This window comes from Barbus barbus, assembly GCF_936440315.1.
Source record: "Barbus barbus genome assembly, chromosome: 12".
Lineage (NCBI taxonomy): Eukaryota > Metazoa > Chordata > Actinopteri > Cypriniformes > Cyprinidae > Barbus > Barbus barbus.
The window spans coordinates 16409540-16436678 of record NC_136740.1 but is presented as its reverse complement, the minus strand read 5'-3'; the positions used below and the strand labels follow the sequence as shown (position 1 = coordinate 16436678).

The window sequence follows — 27139 nt, the reverse complement described above, 5'->3', positions numbered from 1 at the left end:
CATGATTTACCACCTCTTTTTCTTTCAAATTCATATACTTAGTCAATGGCCCATAGCCTTTCAAGTAATGCGAGAAGAGAAGGTTTCATCAGCTAGTGTCTAGTCAGTGATATGCTGTGCCATCTCAGGTTCTTTGTTTGACTTTTAAAACAAAAGGTGTGTCAGAGCTAGCAATTCTTACTTTAAGAACATATTGAATTTGTAAAAAATCTGGTTTTGGTTGCCATTGACACAAAATATTAGCTATTGATTTTGTGTTATTTTCTGCCAGACACCTGCATGATTGAAAGCTGAAGTTTCAGATGAGGACACAGTTTGCTATTGAAAAGGACCATTGAATGTTGTGGTATTTCTAGCTAACCAGGATATCCATTAGTCTTTAGTGAAGAAAGGGACTCTTTCTTCTTGGAACAGGGGGAGTAACCAACATTACGACAGATGCTCAATATGGTTATGTAATTCTTTCTTTCTTTCTTTCTTGCTGTCTTTCTTTTACTATATTTTTATACAAAGCTGAGAATTTTTTTCAATTTTATATTTTATTTTATGTATTATTGTATTTATATATTTTTGTATTATTTTTAATTAGTTATACTGACATTGGAGAACAAAGAACATTAAGAACTTGCAATCAAGAATATAACAAAAGTAGGTTACAAAGACTGAAACTGTAAATCTTTCTTAAATTTATGAAAATTAAAAAAAGAGAGAGGGTGGCATCTGCTGGTATATTGTACTTCAGACTGCTAGACCTGATCAGACTCTGGCAGCAGTGATTGCCAGAACTTTACTGTAAAAAATATGGTATAGCAACGTTTTAGGTTATGTCACAAAGAGAATTCTGGAAATAACACATTTCACTGTAAATTGTAAGATGACCTGTTCTTTTTCCATTATTTTAGGTACAGAATTGTATGAACTATACCAATTTTCCACTGTATACAGAAACGTAACTTTAACCAATTAACAGGTTTCTACCATCTTTTACTGTTTTAAATGTCAATATTTTTCACAGTGTTTGGCAGTACAAGTCATTGTTTGCAGTCCCAGTGCATTTGTGTGTTCTGTTGCTTATCCAGATGTGAGTGTGAATACAAGATAACAGAGATTAAAAAGGAAAAACAAAGACATAACCAGGGGCACAGCATGTTCCTTATGCAGCAGTCCCGCAGGCAAGCAAATGGAATTTGGAAACAGATCTCAACATGTCTTCCATAAGATTCAAAGCAGCAGAAAAAAAAGACAGAGAAAGAGGAGTTAGAGAACAGGTCCTTTGATCTGGAGACAATCAAAGTTGAGAAACATGGATCTGATCTTGAACAGTTCTGTGCAAAAGCAAGAGCTTGAAGGAGAGAATTTATCAGAAAAGGGTGAGATTTATCATAAGGGTAACAGAAAAAGTTTTTAGATTCTTTTTTTTTTCTCCAAAAAGGTTGATGGACAGCGAATGTCCTAATAATTCAAACTTAAATAACCTGTTTATGTGAGTTGTTTCACGTGGAAAAAATGTGTATGTACACGGTTTTATCCAACAGAAAGCTTTTGTTTCTTTTCTTCTTCTTCTTCTTTTTTAATCTGTGATTAATTTAACTTGACTGAAGGCTTGTACACAACAATGACATTATTTTAGTTTTAAACAATCCCTTTGGCTATAGTTTACGTATGTTTATTTCAGAGATTTTTACCTTTGTCTTTAGAGTGTTATGAGTAAAACCAGTCATTTTTACTGTATTTTACCGATGTCAACACACACACACACGTTGAGTTTTTATTGTCATGTTTAGGGGGGGCTTTATCCATACAATCTTAAAAATAAAGAACCTTTAACATCTGAAGAACCTTTCTGTTTCACATAAGGTTCTTTGTGGCAAAAGAAGGTTCTTCAGGTTATAAAAGGTAAGAAAGAGATAGTTCTTTAAAGAACCTTTGACTGAATGGTTCTTTGTGGAACCAAATATGGCTCTTCTATGGCATTGTGAAGTACCTTTCAAGCACCTTTATTTTAAGAGTGTATATTTGGAGAGGGTGGGGGGTGTTTATTCAGACATAGTGATTTTATATTGTACAAACTATCCCCTGCTTGACCTTAAACCTACACCTAAATACAACCCCCACAGAAAGGTTGCTTCATTTTTACATTTTCAAAAAACATATGACACATAGCTGTTTTCATCATGGGGAGCATAAATCAAGGTCAAACATTTCACATTTCACTATCCTTGTGGAGACATTTGGGTTTTTCCTGGACCGCACACACACACACACACACACACACACACACATGTTTGTTTTTGTGAAAAGGGGGGACATCCCATAGGCGTAATGGTTTTTATACTATACAAACTATATGTGCTATTGCCCTACTGCACCAACCCTACACCTAAACTTAGCCCTAACAGAAAACTGTGCATTTTTACTTTTTCAAAAAAAAAAAAAATCACTCTGTATGATTTATAAGCGTTTTGAAAAGTGGGGACATGGGGCAATGTCCTCATAAGTCACCGTCTCCTTGAAATACCTATGTCATAACCAGGTCATAATACAAATTTATGTCCTCATTTGTCACAAAAACGTACACACACACACACCTATTTCCAAAAGAAATTCAATAAATTGGAGGGTCACAAAGCATGGTTTTATTTGCACCTGATTGATTTGAATTCTGCTTGAGAGGACACAAATGTTTTTTTTTTAAATCTAAGATAAGCAGACCTTCCCTTGAACTTCAGAACTGAGAAATGGTTTAAATCTCAGGTTCCTGGAGAAGGAAAGGTGTGACCAGTAGCTGGGTCTTGCCCACACAAGTCTTATTGAAAATGCTGGAGAAGGCAGAGAGATGCGTGACAGTAAACTGAAGTTAGAAATAGGGGGAATAAGGGGGTGTATAGAAGTGAAAGTTTCCTGCGGAATTGAATGAGTCTTGTCTAAACATACAAAATCTGGAAATTCGAGACTAGGTTAAATGTATGTGTTGTATGTGTTGTTCCTGACTCTTATTACAGGTCTACATTAATAGTTGTGTTGTATAAAGTGAGTGCATGTTTCAGCCTGTCTGATCCCTTTGCCCATTAAGATAAAACTTCAGATTATAGCCAGAAATACACTGCAAAACAGGTACAATACTCATGCTACTGTACCAGTGCATTGTCTGTCTGTTTATATGTATTATCATTATATTGTTTTTGTAAGATGCATTACTGTACTAATGTTTGGGGTCTGCATAATTTTGTTTTCAAAGACTGCTGTGACAACAGTAATATTGTGAAATAATTCCAGTTTAACAAATTAAAATTTTTAATTCACTATATAATTCTAATTGTCAGTATATGAAGGCAAAGCTAAATTTTCATGAGTAATTACAGCAGTCTTTAATTAATGTCACATGATTTTTTTTTTCTAAAACCAAGAAAACAATCTTACGACCCCAAACATATATGTTGGAAATGCAAGTATTTGTGTGGGATTATTAACATGGCTATGGTGGGAAAATAAATGTTTTCATAAGTACTTTTCCAAAACTCTTGTCAAGAATCAGGTGACATAGTGTAGTAGGACAAACGTTTATTGAAAAATTAAAATACAACAGTGTACAAACATGTAAAGTAAACAAGCATTTATATGTGGATTTGTGGCTAACAAAGCTCATCTTTGCATATATTCTGATTTAGTTCAGCAGCTGAAGGCACTTTTTTAATGTTTATTTTGAATGGAGCCATGTTGGCCCCACTAACTAGAAAAAACTAATAGAGCACTGCCAATACAGGCAAGTTGATTGATCTTAAAATTTCTGTACTGTATGCTAACGAAAGACACTGAAAGTATATCCTCAAACAGTGGGTTAATACTGAGAAAGTAAACATGGTGGGTACATGGTATTCTTTTGTCCAATAATGGACAGAGCTAGTCCAGTCGAGTCCAGTTCTTAACCACTTATCAACCTCTCACATAATGAAAAAAAACACTTTTCAGTAACACAAAACCTCCCTTCTTGTTTCTGTTTGGTGTTAACACTAGATAAGTGTGAAGCTCTTAAGCTTGAGTGGGAAGAGCTGCTGAGGCCTCCTTGATCTTGTCCATGACGATCTGCAGCTGCTCACGGATCTTCTCGGAGTAAGGGGTGAGGAGGCTGGTCAGCTCATCCACGCGGCCCTCTAGGGATGTGCGCAGGTTCTCGGCGGTCTGCTCAAGCTTCTCCTTCAGAGCTCCAGCCTGGACTTCAAACTGCTCGCTGACCTCCTGGGCCTGGGACTTCATCAGCTCGCTAAGGGCACCCAATTTCTGGCTGGCACCATCATGGGCCTGGCTGACGTAGGGCTCGAAACGGTCTTTCACGCCTTCAGCGTTTTGGGAAGCACGAGACTGAAGCTCACCCAGGTAGGTCTCCACGGTGCTGAAGACATGAAAGAGATAAAATTTTATATATTAAAAAATGACCTAATTTTTTTATTAGCTAGCTTGCTTTTAAGCCACCTGAAAGAGCATCCAGACTTACTTGCGGATCTCCTCTGTGTCCTTGTTCAGGCGTTTCTTCAGTTTGCGAGTGTAGGTGTTCACACGGTTCTTCACATCATCGGCGTTCTGCTCCATCATGGTCTTCAGCTCTTGCAGGTACTGAGTGGAGCGTTCTTTAGCGTCGGTCATGTCAGTTTGCAGTTTGCCAGCCAAGAGCTGGAGATCTTTGTTGAGCTGACCAGCAGCGTCAGAGGCGTATGGAGTCATCTGGGTTTGAAGATTGTCGCTGTATGAACTCAGCTCAGCCATGGTGTCACTAATCAGGGTGCTGCAAAAACAAAGTTGGTCAGGAACGGTGTTTCAGAAGCATGTATGCTATTTGATAATGTGAGAAGATGAGTATGATGGTGCTGTAGATAAATATTAAGAGGAACTTACTCAAGCTCTCTGCTGAGCTGGGAGCCCTTGATGTTCTGGACCACACCGTCAGCATGTGTGTTGAGTTCGGACACATACTGCCAGAAGCGGTCCACCATCTCCTCCCATCTGGGCTGAGGGGCATCAGCCTGGAACAGGCTACGAGCCTGGCAGCCTACAAGGGGTTGTGAAGAGATTGTAAACTCTATGCCACATTAGGTTATTCACAAATGAGTTTGTGATAATTGATCATTTCCAGTGCCCTTTATTAATTATGTACTGTAATAGTTGATAAAGATGCATTACAAACATAACATTGTGCATTGATATACCAAAAAACTAAACCATGAGTGAATGGAGAGGGTTTTTTTTCATACCAGTAAAAACAGCCAAAGCAAAGATCACCACAAGAGACCTCATTTTGATGGGAAGACAAGTAAACCTGAGGAAAGATCAAAACAGAAGAAATCAATATGTCTTAAGCACTGGCAAGAAAATATAAATAGAATCTTTTTTGCCCAAAATCTTTGGAAATGGGAACCCCTAAACTTATTAATTCACAGGTATTAAAATATTTCAGTCTTAACAGTATAATGTAAAAGACCAGTCTTATAATGCACAAATAAACAGCATCTGAATATACGAGTACGTATGCAGTAGGCTACTTTCTACATTAATACGCGTTTAAATACTCAGTCTCCGTTAACTGTAAGTTTAGACAAACTGGTTCTCCTGCACATAAACCGTTCAGTAATAAGTTTGCGACTACCCTGTGAGTGAAGAGCAAGTGTTACTTACCTGAGACGTGTAATTTTCTCCGTGTGGAGGGAGTGTGGATGTCAGGTCTTTTATACAGTCCCGGGACGCACCCGCTGCATTCACAAACACTGCCACGTGATTTCTCCTTTGTTCAGGGTTCGCGTATCATCCCACGAGTCACTGACTGCAGCAAGTGTGCGAAGTCCGCGTCTTTCCGCACCAACTGGAGATGAATTGCGCAATTTATATTATTTTCTTAAGAAAATATTAAGGTCACATGCTTTTCATATTGTGCAAAGGAACTGCTGATGTGTGTTTTCTGGCTATGAGATTACAGCAATTTTGCGTCCCTTATTCTATATAATGAATTACAGGCCACTCTCCCTAATTCCCAAAAAATATTTTAATAATATTGTAGACTATATGCAATATATTCGTGCTTTCCTTTAATGACAAGCATTCTGTTTAAATTAAAACGCGTATAACAATATTATCGTTTATAATTAACCCATTTTGTTATGTAGCCTACACAGTAATGTTTGCGCGAATGAAAATCAACTAAATTGAAATTAAATTAAAACTAAATTGTCGATGGTTAATTTGCCTGTAAAACAAATCCCTCGTGATTAAAGAGACAATTGAGTCTGAAGGTGACACGAACATTAATGCAGGCGCCAACAGTTGTTTACGTTTTACTGGAATGGCCTGGATTAACATGGATGGCCCTATTAGCATTTAAATAGACACCTATTGGCCATACTATTGCTCATTTCACATATTTGGATTAGGATTTACATGAGCAATGGCAATAGTGGTGGTAACAACAACAACAGTGTACGTTTTTTAATATAGCATACAAAATGTTGTTCCCCTATAATATCTAGTGTATTTCTTGTCATTTTGTTTAGTAAGATCGGTTATGATGTAACAAGTAGTAATGTCACAAATTTCAAACTACTGCTGATTGCAGCCTGTTTGATCACAATGCCCTTCCAGGTCAGTATAGCCTAGAGTTTATCTGAAATGATAAGACACTTTGGTATTTCCTATAAAGAGTTAACATAATTAATGAAGCCTTATATTTCCTTCACAGTTCCTGAACTCACAACACAACCCAACAAGATTGTGTTCTTTTCTAAACTAATCTTTTTTTCCGGTTGAAAAGCTTAGGGTAATTATGTTTTTTTTTTCCCCGTGACAATGTAAGAAAAGCCTTATCACCCACAATTTGATTCCACCTATTCAGATCTTTAGCCTCTTGTCCCAACTTGCCCCTTTCTCCTGGCTCAGCTCTGTCTGTTTCACCCCTGCAGCTGGTGAAAACAAACATGGCTTTAGTATGCACAGGGCCCAGTATGATCACTGCTCATGCAGACATCCACTGTAGTTTCATATACTCTTCTGTACATTTTCCAATTGAATGTTGATCTGTAAAAATCTACTTTATACTTTGATACAAAACTCAGTTTGAAGAAGAAACAGATATCAAGAATGTACAATTTCTATATGGAGAACAATACTCTAAATGATAAAACTATGCAATTTTCACTTGAAAATTGCGATTGAATTAAACATTAAATGTTGAAACAGAAAAACTGAAATAGTATTTTCTGTTCTTTTTTACAGCGTATGGTAAGCTTATGGTAGCTTTTTTTGGTATTTTGACACTTTGTTGTTGTTTATGTGCCATGATGAATTGAGATTGTTGAACTTAATTTGTAAATCACTTCAGAATAATGCATCTGACAAATGAATTATTGTGAGCATTGATGCAATGAGTTGCACCAAGGTTACCACTGGCACTGAGGTAATGTCTGGTTGTCTTTAAAATGCTGATGCATTATATAAGTCAGAAACTTCCCATTTCCAATGGTTGTGTCTTGAAATGGAGAGTATAAGGCACAATCTGAACACCGCAAACTATGATGACTGACAGTGCTACAAGATAACTTTTTACTGACTACTTGAATAGAAAAAAAAAAGAAAAAAAGAGGCAAGACTAAGAAAGAGTTGAGTATTATGGACTGTTATTTTTCAGCCCTCCCCATGCTTTTGTATTATGCTCCTAATGGATTAGTTAGATGAGAGCATTGAAACAGAGCTTCCTCTGTAATTCCTTTTTCGGTTTTTGATAACACTGCTTTCATAAGGGGAAGATCAGTGCCAAGTGTCGGACAAAAAACATTTCATGGGTTGACCCATGGGTGGTGAATTTTTTTCTTTTTTTTAACTGAATTTTCTCCATGAAGTATTAGGCATGTGGTTTCACCAAAGTGAGTTATTGTGTTGCATCCAATAATAATGGAACTGGAGAAAATGTGATTTAAAACTGAAGACTATCCTGCTCCCAAAAACAAACAAACAAAAATCAATTCAGCGTGATGATTTAATTATGAACTCAGGAAAGGACTCAGTTGTTTATGTCCCATGTGGTTTTTGGATAAATGTGTGAAAGGTGAACAGTAAGTAATGAACGCATGTAACCTCGGCCAACTCATCATTTAGCAGAATAGGGCTGCTAGATCCAGTGTACCGTGTGAGAGGGTCTATACGCTGCTCCCCCCACGAGATACCATCTATTCTTCAGAGCAGCAACATTACAGCCATGACTCAAGCTGATATTCATGGCCTGGATTTATCTAACACAAACACGCACAACACAAGAGCTCTAGAGTGAGGGCTGATGAACTCTAGTGACTCTGATTCTGTTTTTCGCTTTTCTTGCTTTCTGTGGTCTGTGATTCAGTCCTCAGATGTGTCAGTTAGGAAGATTGTCTACATTAGTCATTGTTTTCAACAGTCAGGCATTCCAGGTCAAAGGCCTCTCAGCTGCTTTGTTTCAGAGAAATCAGTCATCTGCATCAGTTTCTTGACCCCTCGTCTCTGTGCAAAAAGTTATTTTGTGCTGCTAAAGTACAAATAATCAGGTCCACTTGCAGAAAGCTCAGCAGAACTGGAACACCCAGCATTCATAAACTTCTACAAATCCTAAACTCCTTGCATGCTTTTTAAATGAAATATACTTAGCCAATCTGATGATGCTTTTAGTTACCAGTAAAATGCAATAGTCTACCTTACATCACCAGACTTTGAGTAAAATTTCTATGAAAAATCCAGTTGCAAAGTAAACATAAATGTAAACGTGAACCAACAGTAATGCAAATTGATGTGTTTTCATTAGCTGTATCCTGTATCAGGTTCGCTTCAATTTCAATTTATATTTATGCATTTGAAAGACATTTTTGTATGCATGTTTATCAGTTCATGCATTCCCAGGGTACTGAAGCCATAATCTTAACTTCTTGTCACTAGTGCCATGCTCTGGAGAATAAGAAGAAGAAAAAAGGCAGCTTATTTCAGCCTAAGCTGTTTAGGCAAAAGTGGTTTTCTGGTTTTAGTGGTGCACTCATCAGATGTTCAGGCTGGGAGACTAGCTAGAGCAGCTATAAACCAGCTCAGGCTGGTTGCAGCTGTTTTCCTGGAGTGCAGTGTCTTAGTGTACTCTTGGAAAAGGCAGGATTAGCTTCTTTGTGTGAGGTGGATGATGAAGGTTGTTTTTTGTTCTGATGGGAGTGTGTGGGAAACTCTTGGAAATGGCATCGACAGGTACTTTTAGAAACATGCAAGAACAACTCCTGACATGTTGCAGTTGGCATTTATATGGGATTTGAATGCCTTGATCATGCTGTGTGTGTTTATGAATGTTCTGGAGGCACCCATGTGTCTCCATGCAACCATTAAAAAAGAAACTGGCAATCAGTCAATAACAAATTGCATGAGGTGTAAAAACTGTTACACTTTAAGAAAAAGTTACATGAATAATCATGCACTAATACCTGAATTAATACTTACTTCAGCTTATGATTAGTGAAGACATGAGCTAATGGTAAACCAGTCAAGAGCTATCCTTAACTACAACTCATAAGTCTTCGGGAAATGTTGCACAAATGTTATTTGTAGGTTTTAATTCTTAATTTTTAATTTAACTGTGTATAAGTCGCAGTAGGTTGAGTTTGACAGAAAAGAAAATAACACAAACAGATTATTACCTTTTAGGATAATTTGCTAGTGTATTTAGTATGTTGATACGGAGGATCAGTGAAAACAATTACAAACTAATCCCGTGCCATCCAGTAATGTTTATGATGAAGCTCCAGATGTCAGTAGTTTAAATTATGACTATAATACATTTTTTACACTTATTTTAAAGTCAAAATATTTACCATTCCTTCTTTTAGAAACTGTGTAACTTAGCTAACCCCTAAATGTTATTTAATGCATTAACTATCAAACATGTTAAGGCTGTGTTATTCATGCTTGAATCCATATGACTCCAGTCGTACATCTCAAAAAATTAGAATATCATGAAAAAGGTCAATATTTTTTGTCACTCATTTCAGAAAGTGAAACCCATATGTTATATAGATTCATTACACATAGAGTGAAATATTTCAAGCCTTTATTTCTTGAAATATTGATGATTATGGATTACAGATAATGAAAACCCAAAATTTAGTGTCTCAGAAAATTAGAATATTACATAAGATCAATCAAAAAAGGATATTTTAAACAGAAATGTCAGGCTTCTGAAAAGTATGTTCATTCCTATGCACTCAATACTTGGTTGGGCCTCCTTTTGCATGAATTACTGCATCAATGCGGCGTGGCATGGAGGCAATCAGCCTGTGGCACTGCTGAGGTGGTATGGAAGCCCAGGTTGCTTTGATAGCGGCCTTCAGGTCATCTGCATTGTTGGGTCTGGTGTCTCTCATCTTCCTCTTGACAATACCCCATAGATTCTCTATGGGGTTCAGGTCAGGCGAGTTTGCTGGACAATCAAGCACAGTAACACCATGGTCATTGAACCAGCTTTTTGTACCTTTGGCAGTGTGGGCAGTTGCCAAGTCCTGCTGGAAAATGAAATCAGCATCTCCATAAAGCTTGTCAGCAGAAGGAAGCATGAAGTGCTCTAAAATTTCCTGGTAGATGGCTGCGTTGACTGTGGACTTCAGAAAACACAGTGGACCAACACCAGCAGATGACATGGCATCCCAAATCATCACTGACTGTGGAAACTTCAGACTGGACTTCAAGCAACATGGATTCTGTGCCTCTCCACTCTTCCTCCCGACTCTGGGACCTTGATTTCCAAATGAAATGCAAAATTTACTTTCATCTGAAAAGAGGACTTTGGGCCACTGAGCAACAGTCCAGTTCTTTTTCTCCACAGGCCAGGTAAGACGCTTCTGACGTTGTCTCTACTTCAGAAGTAGCCCTTTTCCTGAAGACGTCTGAGCGTGGTGACTCTTGATGCACTGACTCCAGCTTCAGTCCACTCCTTGTGAAGCTCTCCCAAGTGTTTGAATCAGCTTTGCTTGACAGTATTCTCAAGCTTGCAGTCATCCCTGTTGCTTGTGCACCTTTTTCTACCCAAATTCTTCCTTCCGGTCAACTTTGCATTTAATATGCTTTGATACAGCACTCTGTAAACAGCCACACCTTTTAGTAATGACCCTCTGTGACTTACCCTCTTTGTGGAGGGCTTCAATGTTCGTCTTCTGGATCATTGCCAAGTCAGCAGTCTTCTCCATTATTGTAGTTTCAAAGAACAAGAGATACCCAGAATTTATACTGTAGGGATGGTCATTAATTGAAACTCAAATGTAAATATTCTAATATTTTGAGATACTGGTTTTTGACTTTCATGAGCTGTAAGCTCTAATCATCAAAATTAAAACAAAAAAACATTTAAAATGTTTTACTTTACATGCAATGAATCTAAAATATATGAGTTTCACTTTTTGAAAAAAGTTTCACTTTTTGAAATAAGTTACAAGAAAAAATGAACTTTCACGATATTCTAATTTTTAGATAGCTCTTGACTAGTTAGCTCTTCACTTATAAGTTTCATGGAGTGACTTGAAATGATAGTAGGCTTCCACTAAGTGGCATGTGTGGTGCATAAAACTAGTGCAGGAGCTGTAACAGGTTTGAGCTGAGTATTCAGTGAAAACACAAGTTACATAGTACATGGTAGTGCCTTTCTACATATAATAACTCAATGATTGGATATAAATTTGGGGTCTGTCTAAGTGTCCAGCTCATATTTTATAAAGAGGCCATCATTCCGAATCCTAGTTAGGCCACTACAGCTAATTTCAGATGGCCTTTATCAAAAAAGCCTTTTTTTTCATTTTTTTCCCCGAGAATTCAAAATTGTGGAAAAACGTTTCACTTACTAGTTTTGAAAGATTATATTATCTGACTGTATCATGCATAAATAATTATCTTATGTCTCATCCTTGACACAATGCCCATTAATTTTATAAATAAATCTTATGATAGTTTAATATTATGAGAACAAGGATACTAATAATTGTCAGCAGATAGACACAGAGGTAAGTACAATACAATCAACAGGTTTATTGAGTAGTAGCAGAGGGGAATGAGATGAGCAGAATGTCCAGGGAAGCAGGTGGGGAATGGGAATGTCTCTAGGGCCTTATCTGAGTGTGAATGTCCTTTTTCCTTTTCCAGGGGATCCGGAGGTAACAGTGGAGCGTGGAGACGGTGGAGAACTGGAGCGGTGGAGAACAGGGATAGGAACACTGGAGCAACTGGTACGTAGACAAAAGGTAAGTTGGTCAGGTTAGTCAACATGGAAAGTTTGAGACCAGACAGTGAGTGAATGGGAGGAGTGCAGGGATAAAGTGCTGCTGATTAGTGCTGACAGGTGACGGTGATCAGAAATCAGGGGATTGGGATCTGGTGAGTGTCGTTGGTGGAGACGGCGGTGACTGTGGTGACTCTCTGACAATAATAACTATTACTACTACTGTTCAAATGTTTTAAATTAATATTTTATTAATATTTGTATTCAACCCTTTTATTCAAAACAAGCAGTGAAGATATGTAAAATGTTACAGAACAATCTATTTCAAATAAACTCTGTTCTTTTCAACTTTTTTAGTAATCAAAATTTTTCGACACAACTGTTTTCAACACTGATAATAATAAGAAATGTTTCTTAAGCAACGGTTAGAGTATGACAATGATTTCTGTAAGATCATGTGAACCTGAAGACTGGAATAATGGCTACTATTTAAGATTTACCATCACATGAATAAACAGAGCTGGGTAGTAACAGATTACATGAAATCTGGATTACGTAATCAGATTCCAAAAACTAAGTACTTGTAATTAGGTTAAATTACATTTTAAAATACTCTACAGTTCCTTTTTTATGGATCACGATAACATATTATTTATATAAAATATTGATTATTCAAAATTGATTCTTCCTAATTCCTCTTTTTCATCTATTGAATGTTCCTTTATAAAATAGCCTACTGCTTATATCAATTCAGAAAATCTTCCAGTTTTGTGAACATTTACACAAAGACCAGTCACTAGTTATGTGACTAGTATTTGACCACTGGATTTACAAAAAAATCACTTCAACATTGCATCATCTACTGATGAACACAATTTTTATTTAAATGATCACTCTGTAGGTTATTTAACCAAGTGTTTCTGTGTCTTTGGAGGGCTTTTGTCTTTCAAACCCATTAAAATGCACAAATTCACAAACTTTTTTTGTCATCTGATCCTCTTTCACCTGAAGTATAAGATGTTAAAATAATGTTTTTAATAATGATCACATTTGCATGTTCATGGTTCTCTGAATTTGGTTATGGTCACATGACATACAGGTAAACTTTTTTTTATGATTTAGTTTGTTAACATTTTTATGATTTAATTAATTATCAGCTTTTCATTAAACCTAAATGTAATATAATGTTTAATGCACTTCATGTTGTTAATAACAACAAATTGAATATATTTTCTTACTCTTTGTATTTTTACATCAATATGGTACAAGATTATCCTATTTAAATCAATGTGAAAAACTAGATCAGTCAAAAGTAATATAAAAGTAGTCATATTATATTACCTAAAATGTGTAATGTAATTTATTGCATTACTAACAACAATTTTTGTCATGTTCAGAATCAATAATGGACTACAATTTGTAAGTAATCTACCTAGTTTCGGGAATAAATTATATTTTAAAATATATTGAAATAGAAGACATTTATTTTAAATTGTAATAATATTTAACAGTATACAGTTTTTTAGTTTTTTTTTACTTACTGTATTTTGGATCAAATAGCAGAAGCTTTGGTGAGCGTAACAGACTTATTTAAAAAAAAATCTTACCAACCCCAAACTTTTAAACATTGTATATATCAAAATCTCAGAAGAACTTCAGAAGTGTATCATTATTTTAAGGAATAGTAATTAACTAATGAAATACTGTATTTTTTGTCATGAAGAGTTTTGTTGTTTGTATGCAGAAGTAAAATAATTTGAAATTCATGCAAAATTCATGCTTCAGAGGTTATCAGCATAAAAGATTAAACATATACCTATTCTGATGGCATTTAACATTTGTATATTTGAAAATGAGAATTCTAGAGTAAACATAACTGGGTCTTAAAACTTCAACCTCCTGACCACGAAAAAAAAAAAACCTTTTAGACTTATTTCCTTTGACAAAATATTTATTTAGTTTAAATTAAAATGTTTCAAACATTTCATAAAAATCATTGTGTAAATGTAGATGCACATGATCAAACCTTTGTGTTTTGTTACTTGGCTGTGAATAAATACTTCCATCAGGTCACTGTAAGGTCAGCAGCAGTTGTTAGTGTTAACCACAGACAGTGAAGAACATACTTTCACATTGAACTGAATCTAGCATCGAATTACATTAGCAGCAGTTGGCAAAAGTCTGTTGGAAGCATCTAATTTCTCTTGGTGAAGGACTCGTACAGGGAGGTGAGCTGGGCCTGCAGGTCCTGTGCGTAGGGATCCAGCTTTTCCTTCAGGTCTTCAGCGTAGGGTGTGAGACTCTGCTGGACCATCTGGGCTCTCTCTCTAATCTGGGTCTGGAGGTCCTCAGTCAGGGGTGTCACGGTCTTCTGGAACTCCTGCAGATGTTGATCCACTTTCTCCTTGATCTCAGCAGTGTAGGGCTCCAGCTGAGCCTGCAGCTCCTTTACGCTCTGCTCCATGTTTCCTCTCAGCTCCTCGCTCTTCTGGAGCAGAGTGGCCTTCAGGGTCTCAGAGTCCAGGGAGTCAGCATATGGCACCATGGCTGTCCTGATCTCCTCCATTCTCTGCTGGATCTGGCTCTTGATGTTGTCAGCATAGGGCTCCAGTTTGTCTCTCACACTGATCAGGTCCTGTCCCAGACGCTCCCTCAACACTTCAGCCTCCTTGGTGATTTTGGTCATCAGCTCTTCAGTCAGAGGATCCATCTGTTTCTTGAGGGTGACGGCATATTCGCTGGCCATATCGGCACTCTGGGTCAGTCTGGCACTGTCATATGAAGAAGAATATTTGAGTTTCTACTCAGGAAATACTCTAAACAACTATGTCCTGCAAGTAAATGTTCTTGACTTACTTGACTTCCTGTCCCAGTTGGGAAGACCTGATCATCTTAACGGTTTCCTCTGCGGTTTGTGTTGCCTTCGCAACATAGCTCCAGAAAGCATCTGTCAGCTGCTCCAGCTGTGGCTTGGGCTCATCAGCATAGAAGAGGTTGGCCTGGCAACCTGTTGATGGAGCAAAGCAGGTCAATACAAATTGTTAATTTGAATATGAATTTATCCAGCCAATAACATCATAATTTTCTCTGAAAATATTACCTGTAAATAGAGCAAGTGCGAACACCACAAGAACCTTCATGGTCTTTACTTTGAGTCTGTAAGTAAAATACATTTTTCATCAAAATTTCTGGTTTTCATTAGGAATTCATGATCATCATAAATGCAGTACTTTAACTTGACTGAAAAGTAAGGCTGTCTTCTTACCTGTGTCAGTGTGTTTTAATTGACGCTGTCCTGTCTGAAGAACAAGTGTGAAGGTGGCTGTTTCACATCTGTATTTATATTGCATGGGGAGGTTATTGCTGTAGTGGAAACCCAAAGTCCAGTGGGTAGTGCCTTGCTGTCACTACTCCACATCATAATGTCCTGACTGTACCTATTATCACTAAAAATCCTGAATTCAATACGGACTGATAACTCTTGGACAATAAACTGTACAACTAAATTACACTATAAATAATGTTTTAGATGAACGATTAAAACTATTTAGTAAATTCTCTAAGTAAAAGAATTTTCTTCAGTGTGATAGAAATAAAGAAATTATATTCTGTCCTAAAGTGTTTCTGTAGACTCATAATCGTGGGAGTGTTTTAAAAAATATCAAAGGATTCAAGAACAGACAATCTCCTTTTAAGTTTTAATATAAAGACATTTTGAATACCACCCTTTATGAAATTGTCGATCTGAGGTCTTAGGTACTTAATCTATGAAACAAGACTCTGATTTTGAACCTTTGAACTAATAACAGTAACAAATGACACCAGACTTTGTTCACGTCCTGATAAGATTTGACACATCACTCAAAGAGATATGTGTTTTTGAGCCTGGATGAATCGATGAGCTCTATAAATTCACTCTAAAGAAGTATGATATATATCCTACCCTTATATCTTAAAAGTCTGCAGAAGGTCTTTTCAGTTTCTTTTTTTTTTTAACTAACCTGTCCGTTGTTAAAAAATGACCTCAAGTGATTCTTAAAAGGAATTATCATCACAGTCAGGGATCATGCACGTAACACTCGGTCCAGGTTACACATGTCTGCTAAACCCCTATAGATAAGGGCAGCTGCTTGACCTAGAATCAAACTACTGCTGCTGATGGATGTCTGACCTTTATAACAATTTAAAAATCCTTTTATTAAGGAACTTAAATTTTTTTGGTAAAAGGGAGCCAAAATGTAGTGATACACTTTATTTTCATGGTGAAGTTAACATTTGTCTTTTTGACAAGAATTAGAGTTGATTTTAAGTTGAGTGAAGCATCGTTCCTTTTTTGGCTGAATGAATGACCTTACTTGTAAAGTCAGAAGACAAAAATTCTAAATAGATATAGACTATAAGTTGAATATGTTTAATTTATCATTCAAACTGACTGTAACAGTAAAAATGTATGTTTTCCAGCATTTTATTTTATTTTTTATTTTCCAACAATGGCTGTTTGATTTTGAGATCCATCTTTTAACACTGAGGACAACTGAGGGACTTACATGCAACTATTATAAAAAGTTCAAACACTCAATGATGCTCCAGAAGGAAACACAATGCATTAAGAGCCTGGAGGTGAAAACTTTTTGAATTTGAAGATCGGGGTAAATTGAATGTATTTTGTCTTGGGAAACATGTAAGTATCTTCTGTAGCTTCTGAGGCAGTACAAAATAAAAAAAGAATATTATATGATATTTAGGCACATTGTTTTCCTTCTGGAGCATCAGTGACCGTTTGAACTTTTTGTAATAACTTACTGAGGAGTCATGAACGACAAGGTGTATCCTTCCCTCACATTCTAAGGGGGTGGAGCTAAGACGCGAGTAAAGGAAGCTAGGGAAGGAAACACAAATATGCACCAATGCACAATTATTGTGCATAAATAACAACAGTTCTTTCGGGTCCTCGATTCTGATTGGCTGAGAGGAGTGCGATATTCCAGTGATATCGGAAGTCCAACCATTTCACCGTTGGTGTCAGTCCACTTGCGGTATATATCTCACAGCGAGTGTCGTGGTGGATGCCCAAATCCACTATAATTTTATAAATAATGCTGATTTTGCATCACATAATGTAGTTTTAAAGGTGTTTTTAGGTGAGAATGTACTTGTTTAGACTTCAAATATGCGGTTTGTTCATAAAGATAACGTCTATTTGAAAATTTCAAATGAAAGGCTGTCTTGTTTGTTGAAGACAAAATCATATAAAAAATAAAAACATGTAAACATGTCTTTCACTGTATTACAACTGCTGCAACTGTTGGACACTTTGGGCCCCCCATGATCCTATATGCACTGATTCTTTAAATGATGACGGCGCCTCTGTGTGGGCACAGGATGATGACGCAGAAGGGCACTTCAAGAAACAGTTGCTTGGTCCCCTACACCCTTCAACCTTCAAAGCTCTCACTTCGGAGGGTAAACCCTTTGAAGGGAATTGGGCATGGGGATGAGCCCTTCCGAATGGAACGCAGGGCCCTAGTCACCAGTCCTGTCATCACTGAACTACATTTCCCAGCAATCCTCTTGGTTCCCACCTGCACTCTGTCAGCCATCACACCATGCCACATATTACCCTTTCATCAAAACTCACTATTTAAGCAGTTACTTTTCACTTCAGCTTTGTCTTGTCTCATTGTGTACCTGTGGACTACTTACCCGACCCCCCAACCGGATGGGCTGAAGACAGAAGATGACAGAAAACAAGATGATAACAGATAAGTAAAGCAGGTAACGTACATGTTGTCATCCTGTTTTCTGTCATCTTCTGTCTTCAGCTCATCCAGTCACTCCATTCAGCTCCTGTAATTCCTGTAAATAGTTATTTATTCAGCTAAGCGTTTGGTGCTATTTGCTGGACTCCGTCTCTCACCTTCTTACATCACTTGTTCTATTGACTTACCTTTAAATAAATGCCTGTGTGTTGAAATGACCCTTGTGGTGTTTTATTTGGCTCATGTGACTGTAGGAGTACAGCTATGATTTCATCAGACAATCAAGTAAACAAACCTTATGATAACCCCAGCGGACTGAATGAATCTTCTTTCTACTCCTGACAGAATAAAACGTTCCCATATCCACAGAAGACCACTGTGATGGATATTAAATATACAAGTGTAATAAACTGTTAAATTATTTTTTGGACTCCACACACCCCTGTATACTGCATTATCTGAACTAAACTCCTATGGAAAGGACAATACAGAAAGACTGGAATAAAGATAAATATGCTGTCATTCATCATCCGCTTAATATAAATACTCCGGGTTAATAGTAAATAAATGAAGATGGACATCTGTTGAAAACGTGTCACGTTGGAAACGTGTTGTCAAGGTCATGAAGCCTAAAATTAACACATGTTGGGTTACGGAGGTTCTGGCCTCCATTTTGGAAAATGTATAACAAACCTTTTACCTTTGAGAATATAAGTATTAAAATTGTAAATCTTATTACTTGTTTTATACACTAGGTTACATCAGTTTGCCAATGTAGCCCTAATATACAAATTTCTAACATGCAAATGATCAAGATGTAATACTATATCTTTTCTTGGAAACACATGATGGTGTATTTATCAGACTTCAGATATGTCTTTTGGAGCTGACTGGTCAGTGGCAAACCACTCGGGCTTGGATCAATTGGCTGACAGTCCTATAAATACTGCGAGTGAAAAGTGAAACCTTCATCAAGCAGGTTCAATCAGCAAATATGAGGTGTTTGATGTTCCTGGTGCACCTTGGAGCTGCCTGTGAGTAGAGACTCCATTCACTGCAATTATAAATTTGACTCATTTAACAAGTAATTATAGTCAATATACTGACAATACTCACTGATTTGTGTAGTTGCTCTGGTGATTGCCAAGATTGTTGGTGGATGTGAGTGCGAGCCCTACTCCCAGCCCTGGCAGGTGTCTCTGAACTCTGGCTACCACTTTTGCGATGGCTCTCTGGTCAGCGAGTACTGGGTTGTCTGCTGCTCATATTTTCATTTATTACGGCAAGGTAATAAAGTTGTTGTGGTTTAATAATTGGTACAATATATTTGTTTTTAAATGAAGCACTGATTTGATTTCTATGAATTCTCTCTTCAATGTCTACACATTCAGCCAATGGATCACCGACACCATGAATAACAACTAAAGGTAATACGAAATCACATACAGCCTCCAAATCTTCAATCCAATAGTTTTTCCTTTTGTAGATTAAAAACATGAGTGATTTCTTTTTTTTTTTTTTATAAATGTTATGCTTTCTAAGTGCTTTATTCATATTTGTTAACAAACACTGTACTTTTAAAAGGCCTACATCAAACATTTAAATGTATGATGCTCCTGTCAAACAATTACATAAAGGCAACACAGCAGTGTCTGTCATGTTAGCAATTTAGCAGAATGCTAAAGATACATTAAGTTGATTCTAATAATTTTAATAATAAATATAAAAAATAATTGAATAATAAATAATATAATAGAGAGAAATTATATAGAAGCAGATATTCCATCAAACAGGCATTCTATGAATTTCTGATGAAGGAAATGTTCAAGTCAAGCATTATTAATAATTGTTAGCATTAACATAAATTGTCAATTGTCTAGCTTCAACGTTTTTGTAACAACTGTATCAAAACTATTTATCAAACTACTTGTTTAATCTGAATAACAACTAAAGAAAGATTTGCTGTTGAGATTTTACGTTTTGTTGTGCTCACAAATACAATATTTTATAGTCTGATGGTGTGTTGTGACTAAAATTAGTTAGTAGGCTACACATAATAACACATGCTCACATTAGGGCTCTATCGTTTACTGAGACCTTTGTCTACCTCCAGTAATTGTATCCAACTTGATTAAATAATAGACCAAACTTAACTGATGGCTGTTCACAAAGGAGTTAGAGAAAAACTTTTATGCTTAGAATGCATAGATATGTAGGCTATACATTGGCTGAACGTCTGATGCATCCAGCACACAAAATTGGAATAATTTCAGGAGTTTTGAAGTTGTCATCGGATTGGTTGTTATACAGGATTTCTGGAAGATGTTCACGTTCAGTTTTATTTCTAGAGCACATTTAAGCACGAGACCAGGCCGACCAAAGTGCTGCGCAACAAACAATAATATATGAGGAGAAAATTGGTGAACAAATTAAAACCATTCAGGGACCAATACAACAACAAATACAGATAAAACACACATTACATGTTAAAAGCCAGAGAGAAAAGATGTGTTTTAAGATATGACTTGAACTCAGATAAAGTGGAAGCCATTCTAATGCGAACTGGTAAGTTGTTCCAGAGGGTGGGACCAACCACTTCAAAGGCTCTAGATCCCCTGGTTTTTAAGCGAGTTTGAGGGGTCTGGAGGAGAAGTTTGCCCTCTGATCTTAGTCCCCTCGCTGGAGTGTAGGGGTAGAGTAAATCCGATAAATAAGACGGTGCTTGATTAAGTGATTTATAGACAAGTAGCAAGATTTTAAACTCAATTCGATAATGAACTGACAGCCAATGCAATGATCGCAAGAGGAGAGTAGCATGATCAAACTTTTTACACCCCTTCAAGAATCTAGCTGCTCAATTTTGAACTACTTGTAACCGCGTGATTTGAGACTTTGATATACCAAAGTAGAGGGAGTTACAATATTCCAAGGCATGGATAGCAACCTGTAGAGAGCTTTTTGAGAGAAATGACTTGATTTTGGAAAGAGAACGAAGATGGGAAAAAACTAGAACCTTCTACAGCACTAATTTGTTTATCAAATTTTAAGGAATTATCAAACAGATTTGATATCAGCAAGATAAGCAGTAAGAGTATCAATAGCAAAATTTGTTTTCTTAGACAAAGGCAAGTAAATTTGTAGATCATCGACTTAACAGTGAAAAAAAGATGCTGTGTTTTCTGAAAATAGAGCCCAGAGGAAGAAGATAGAGAAGAGTATGGGAGATAAGAGAGAACCCTGAGGAACTCCACAGGTTAGGTTGCCTGGGGTCGAGAGAAAACTTCCAGTTTTTACCACAAATCTCCTATTTGTTAAGAATTATTTAAACCAGTTTAAAACTACCCCCCCCCCCCCCCCCCAGTCCCACATGAGACGCCAAACGAGAAATGAGAAATCTCGTGATCAACAGTATCGAACGCAGATGACAAGTCTAACATTACTAATACAGCATGTGTATGTCGCCTTCTTTAACGATCCACCTGGAAACAAAGATGCCATGATGCCAGACCCCCTCATGCAAGAAGAAAGCTCTCATGTTTACAACTGTGATGATGAGCCCTTACCAGGATCAACTACAAGCTGGATTTTCAAAAGTATGTGAAATATTTAAAGGTCGTGGCATAGGCTCTTTAAAAAAAACGTCCAAGAGTTTTACACACTGGTATGTTAGTTGTAGATGTTTAGATGTCAGTCACATGGCCTCTTGGGCGGGCCTTGGTCATTCAAAGTGTCTGAAGGTCTGGCTACGTGAGACATTAGAGCAGGCTAAATATTTTCTAAATAAATGAAATTGAATGATCACAGATGTACCTAAAATAAGATTTAATTTAAAAGATTTTAAGAGGTAAAAAAAAGTTATATATTTATCAGCATGGATAGTAACCACTTTTGACAATACTTGTATGTGTAACCTTACTCATGTCTTATTTTTTGTCTTCGGACTTTCTCCTGAGCTGCTGTCACCTGAATGTATAGCCTAATACTCTGGATAAAATAAATGTCTGTTGATCTCCAGTGGATGTAATTGCTGATAACAGAAGTATTAAGGGAAATGGGGGAAGTGGTGTGTGGCCAAGTATGGTGACCCATACTCAGAATTTGTGTTCTGCATTTAACCCATCCAAGTGTACACACAGTAGTGAACATACACCTGGAGCAGTGGGCAGCCAATGCTGCGGCGCCTGGGGAGCAGTTGGGGGTTCGGTGCCTTGCTCAAGGGTCTCAGCTCAGTCGTGGTATTGAGGGTGGAGAGTGTTGGTTATTCACTCACCCACCTACAATCCCTGCCGGACCCACGACCTTCAGATTACAAGTCCGACTCTCTATCCATTAGGCCACGACTGCACAGAGGGTAATTATTTTCTGGAGGAGTGTCCTTCACCACTTCTTGTAATGTGACTCACCCTGTGGGCGTTGATTTCTCATGGCCTAGACCTAGAACTAAATTATGAATTATGTAACATTTTAAAAATGCTTTCTTTCTTTTTTTTAAAGGAACTTACTTTTTTTTTTTTTAGGCAAAGGGGAGCACAAATGTAGAGAGACTCTTGATTTCCATGGTGAAGTTAGCATTTGTCATATCATATATATCCAAAGATTGTTTAATGCTGCCTGTAAGATTTACTAAATAAGTCAAGTTTATTAGTGAAAGTGTCTAATGTTCATTGTCATGTTCTAAGCATATTTCAGTTTTCATTTTAGACTTGGTCACCAGATATGTTCACCTTAATAAGGAAGCGTTAGTTTTTTTATAGAATTTATTTGGGCATGCAAATATGAATAAATAGCACATCTTCTATAGTTTAGAAAATACATTGGGCCTCATTTATCAATCTAAGGTAGAAACGAGAATTCTTGTTTCATTTTCAACAAGAATTAAAAAAAAATAATTGTAGCTATACCTTTTTTTATTAAACTGTGAAGTAACACAAATTATAGGCTAGTGGCATTCATTATAAACAGAATACAACGGTCAAGCTAAGATGAATTTATTAAAGCGAAACTGAACGGCATTGGGCTCACAACCCGCTCTCATCCGACATCCAAATGTTTCCATTTTTGCCATGTAACATTTGTTTGCTAAACTATTATCTATGATGCAAACAAGGTTTTGTATTTCACTTGTGTTCCAATATCCACGTAAAACATATCCTTCACATGCGCAATAAATGTTTGTTTCGGCGCTGCACGCTGATTTTACAGTGGACCTTGTAAATGCAGTGAAACTTATGTTTGGTTGACTGCATTTTAGTTTGATTAATGGCTGAAATGTCAAGTTAGTAACGCTGAAATATTGTGTGTGCGTGTGAGGCACCTGCGTGATCACCGATCAGTTACATTTTTAAAAATAAAGATATAAATGAAATTAAGTGTCACAAAAACGATAGTGGCCTATACTTCTCGCACTGTTTTTTTTAATCTATTAAGAAAAATATTTTTCGTGTAGCCCCTATTTATTTTATTCCTTTTATTCACAGAAGCGCTGCAGGTGTGTGATTCCTCATGGTCTGTTGTTTATGCTGCTATTTGCGCATATAAAACTAAAGTCCTGAAAGGAGAGAAAAAAGAAAAAGCTTGCTTTGTCGGTTTAGGAAAATAATCTAAATGAACAAAATGCTGTCATTATACAATTCTCTATGCTGCACGCAAATTCAGGCAAACTCAAAATCTTGCGTAGCCTACACGAGCTCAAACCTTAATAAGGAGACAACGCTCGCGCCCATATTGATAAATTCCAAGTTTTAACGACTGTATGCCCAAATTTCGGTCGTACATTCGTTTCGGCCCAATGTGTTAAAACAACAGTGTTTCATAGTTGCTTGAGGAAAATTAATAGCTCTTTAAAATTTTCCAAATTTTGTCATTACTTTCTAAAACAAATACAATTTTTTTACAACTCCATATATATAACATGGAAGGATAATCAATGCCTGACAATGCAGATTATTCAAAAATAAATACAAAGGCTATATTAAAATATTTAGATGATTTACACATAGGGTTACCTTGTTATTTCATAGAAAAACAGTCATGTTGATGATAAAACAAATCAAATTCTTAGAATTAGGTTGTCATTAAGGTGGTCTTGGTGGGGTTGCTTCACTGGTTTAGTGATCCAGCGTTTCCCTCAGGTAGAGGGTTCCAGCTTAGCCTGCAGCTCCTTCACGCCTTGCTCCAGGCTTTCTCTCAGCTCGTCACTCTTCTGGAGCACAGTGGCCTTCAGGTCCTCAAAATCCAGGGATTCTCTTATGTATTCTGCACCCTTCTCAAATGGACTTGTGACATATTCAATGTAGGGCTTCAGTGCACATCTCACAGTGCACTTCCACCTCTATACGCTCTCTCAGCATGTCAGCACCTTTGGTGATTTTGGTCATCAGATCTTGCAGAGGATCCATCTGTTCCTTTAGGTTTGTGGTGTACTGGCTGGCCATATCAACATTTTCTGTTAGTCTATCACTGTCATTTCATGGCATTAGAAACACTGAAGGAAGTTATTGCAACTGATTCCTTAACTTACTTGATTTCTTGCCCCAGTTGAGAAGTCCTACTCTTGGCTCGTTCAAAATAGTTCCTGAATGCATAAGTCAACTGCTCCAGCTGTGGTTTAGGCTCATCTGCATAGAATAGGTTGGCTTGGCAACCTGCAGACACAGCAATATAATGTTTAATTATGCCTTCTAAAAACATATTTCTGTTAGCTTGGCGTATATTCTGCCATCCACAGAATTTATAATATGAATAGTGACAAAGATATTTTCAGTGATAATATTTGCTTAATCTGTTTTTGTATTAATCTGTATGTCTAACCTGTACACACAACCAATGCAATGACCAGGAATATCTTCATTATTTCCAGTTTTGGCCTGGAAGAAAAATAGATCTGAGTCAGTGTATATTGATTAAAATTGTGTACAATTAATATAAGCAATAATAATAATAATTACCTATCAGTGTGTTTAAATTCATGCTGTCCAGTCTGAATTTGTTTTGTGGAGGTAGCGGCTGTATATCTCCATTTATATACCACAGAGAAATGACTGTCGCCATGAAAACCCAAAGTCCAGTGGGTAATGCCTGACTGTCATGATTCCTCCATAACAAATTTTCCAAGATTGGAACTTTTTGTCACAACAGATCATCACGTTTCCTGCGTAGCTAAAAGCAATGGTCACTTAAGAACAAATATAGGGCACCCTCTGATATCGCATCACAACAATAATTATGGTACTTTGCCAGAAATTATTCCTGTTTACAGTTGAGGGTAAATTTAATTATTGTTTAGATTAGAAGAGGACTATGATTTATTTATTTTAATAATTTTTTTTTAAGTAATATATTTAATGTTGTGTTTAATTTATGGCACAGTTGTCAGTTATTGCCTACTCAAAAAAAACTTGTGTGTGTAAAATACATTGTTGATATATTTTTGATGCATATCATTTGATATATTTTTTTTCCTTATCAGGGATTTGTTTGATTTCCTAATATGTATGTCTCACATAAATCTTAAAAGAAAGCACCATTCTGTTAATAAATAATATTTTATTCATCATTAAAATAACATAAAATGTGGCATTTGTAAACTTACAAACAGGAATATAGGAACATCACACATTATTCTCAAAAATAATGTTTCCTATTTTTACTGAATAAATATCCACCTTTACACAGAAAAAAGAGAATTTGCAAATTTAAAAGACATTGGATATTGCACATTTTAATTATTGAGACTTTCTCAAATGTTTTGCTTTTAGCTTTAGTGTAGGGCATGAATAAACGGAGGAAAACAAAGATCAAATGTCCAATTTTGAAGTTCATGAGTAGTCCTGCAGTGACAAAAGAAGTCTTTAAAGCATCTAATTTCTCTTGGTGAAGGACTCGTATAGGGAGGTGAGCTGGGCCTGCAGGTCCTGTGCGTAGGGATCCAGCTTTTCCTTCAGGTCTTCAGCGTAGGGTGTGAGACTCTGCTGGACCATCTGGGCTCTCTCTCTAATCTGGGTCTGGAGGTCCTCAGTCAGGGGTGTCAAGGTCTTCTGGAACTCCTGCAGACGCTGGTCCACTTTCTCCTTGAGCTCAGCAGTGTAGGGCTCCAGCTGAGCCTGCAGCTCCTTCACGCTCTGCTCCATGTTTCCTCTCAGCTCCTCGCTCTTCTGGAGCAGAGTGGCCTTCAGGGTCTCAGAGTCCAGGGAGTCAGCATATGGCACCATGGCTGTCCTGATCTCCTCCATTCTCTGCTGGATCTGGCTCTTGAGGTTGTCAGCATAGGGCTCCAGTTTGTCTCTCACGCTGATCAGGTCCTGTCCCAGACGCTCCCTCAACACTTCAGCCTCCTTGGTGATTTTGGTCATCAGCTCTTCAGTCAGAGGATCCATCTGTTTCTTGAGGGTGACGGCATATTCGCTGGCCATATCGGCACTCTGGGTCAGTCTGGCACTGTCATATGGAGAAGAACATTTGAGTTTCTTCTCAGGGCGCAAGAAATACTCTAAACCAAGTAAATATTTTTGACTTACTCGACTTCCTGTCCCAGTTGGGAAGACCTGATCATCTTAACGGTATCCTCTGCGGTTTGTGTTGCCTTCGCAACATAGCTCCAGAAAGCATCTGTCAGCTGCTCCAGCTGTGGCTTGGGCTCATCAGCATGGAAGAGGTTGGCCTGGCAACCTGTTGATGGAGCATTTCAGAATGATTAAATTGTATTGTTAGTACATTCCAGTTCACTAGAATTTATCAAGCCAGAAACATTTTTTACCTGTAAATACAGCAAGTGCAAGCACCACAAGAACCTTCATGATGTTCAGTTTTAATCTGTAAGTAAAAGACACTTTTAATCAATGTCTCTCTTAAATAAATTTGTTTAAAATGCAGCGTTTTGAATTGACTGAAAAGTAAGGCTGTCTTCTTACCTGTGTCAACGTGTTTGAATTGATGCTGTCCTGTCTGAAGAACAAGTGTGAAGGTGGCTGTTTCACATCTGTATTTATATTGCACGGGGAGGTTATTGCTGTAGTGGAAACCCAAAGTCCAGTGGGTAGTGCCTTGCTGTCACTACTCCACATCATAATGTCCTGACTGTACCTTCAACCACCACAGATTCTCAAATTCAGTGCAGATAATGATAAGAGTGGAACTTTGT

At 37.2% G+C, this 27139-nt stretch overlaps 3 protein-coding genes across 3 annotated transcripts; all 3 read right to left on the bottom strand.

The window, feature by feature from the left end:
- Positions 1–3544: 3544 nt before the first annotated feature.
- On the bottom strand, positions 3545–5854 carry LOC306878281 (uncharacterized protein). Its single transcript, XM_079430530.1, has 5 exons — positions 5668–5854; positions 5247–5311; positions 4891–5044; positions 4493–4780; positions 3545–4390 (listed from the first exon to the last, which is right to left on the bottom strand). The coding sequence occupies exons 2-5, from the start codon at positions 5287–5289 to the stop codon at positions 4030–4032; spliced, it is 846 nt and encodes a 281-aa protein (XP_079286656.1). The 5' UTR covers positions 5290–5311; positions 5668–5854; the 3' UTR covers positions 3545–4029.
- Positions 5855–13697: 7843 nt separating this feature from the next.
- LOC306877732 (uncharacterized protein) lies at positions 13698–15555 on the bottom strand. The gene is made up of 4 exons (XM_079429670.1): positions 15507–15555; positions 15342–15397; positions 15098–15248; positions 13698–15012 (listed from the first exon to the last, which is right to left on the bottom strand). The coding sequence occupies exons 2-4, from the start codon at positions 15379–15381 to the stop codon at positions 14436–14438; spliced, it is 768 nt and encodes a 255-aa protein (XP_079285796.1). The 5' UTR covers positions 15382–15397; positions 15507–15555; the 3' UTR covers positions 13698–14435.
- Positions 15556–25617: 10062 nt separating this feature from the next.
- On the bottom strand, positions 25618–26947 carry LOC306877733 (uncharacterized protein). Its single transcript, XM_079429671.1, has 4 exons — positions 26910–26947; positions 26756–26811; positions 26517–26667; positions 25618–26436 (listed from the first exon to the last, which is right to left on the bottom strand). Exons 2-4 carry the CDS (start codon positions 26793–26795, stop codon positions 25860–25862), a joined length of 768 nt encoding a protein of 255 aa, XP_079285797.1. The 5' UTR covers positions 26796–26811; positions 26910–26947; the 3' UTR covers positions 25618–25859.
- Between the last annotated feature and the right edge of the window lie 192 nt (positions 26948–27139).

Coding starts and splice junctions, on each gene's coding strand:
- LOC306878281 (XM_079430530.1), bottom strand. CDS start 5,289: ATGAGGTCTCTTGTGGTGATCTTTGCTTTGGCTGTTTTTACTG. Junction 4,781..4,890: donor CAGCTCAGCAGAGAGCTTGA/GTAAGTTCCTCT, acceptor TTGTTTTTGCAG/CACCCTGATTAGTGACACCA. Junction 4,391..4,492: donor GACACAGAGGAGATCCGCAA/GTAAGTCTGGAT, acceptor TCATGTCTTCAG/CACCGTGGAGACCTACCTGG.
- LOC306877732 (XM_079429670.1), bottom strand. CDS start 15,381: ATGAAGGTTCTTGTGGTGTTCGCACTTGCTCTATTTACAG. Junction 15,249..15,341: donor CGCACTTGCTCTATTTACAG/GTAATATTTTCA, acceptor CTCCATCAACAG/GTTGCCAGGCCAACCTCTTC. Junction 15,013..15,097: donor CAACTGGGACAGGAAGTCAA/GTAAGTCAAGAA, acceptor TTCATATGACAG/TGCCAGACTGACCCAGAGTG.
- LOC306877733 (XM_079429671.1), bottom strand. CDS start 26,795: ATGAAGGTTCTTGTGGTGCTTGCACTTGCTGTATTTACAG. Junction 26,668..26,755: donor TGCACTTGCTGTATTTACAG/GTAAAAAATGTT, acceptor CTCCATCAACAG/GTTGCCAGGCCAACCTCTTC. Junction 26,437..26,516: donor CAACTGGGACAGGAAGTCGA/GTAAGTCAAAAA, acceptor TCCATATGACAG/TGCCAGACTGACCCAGAGTG.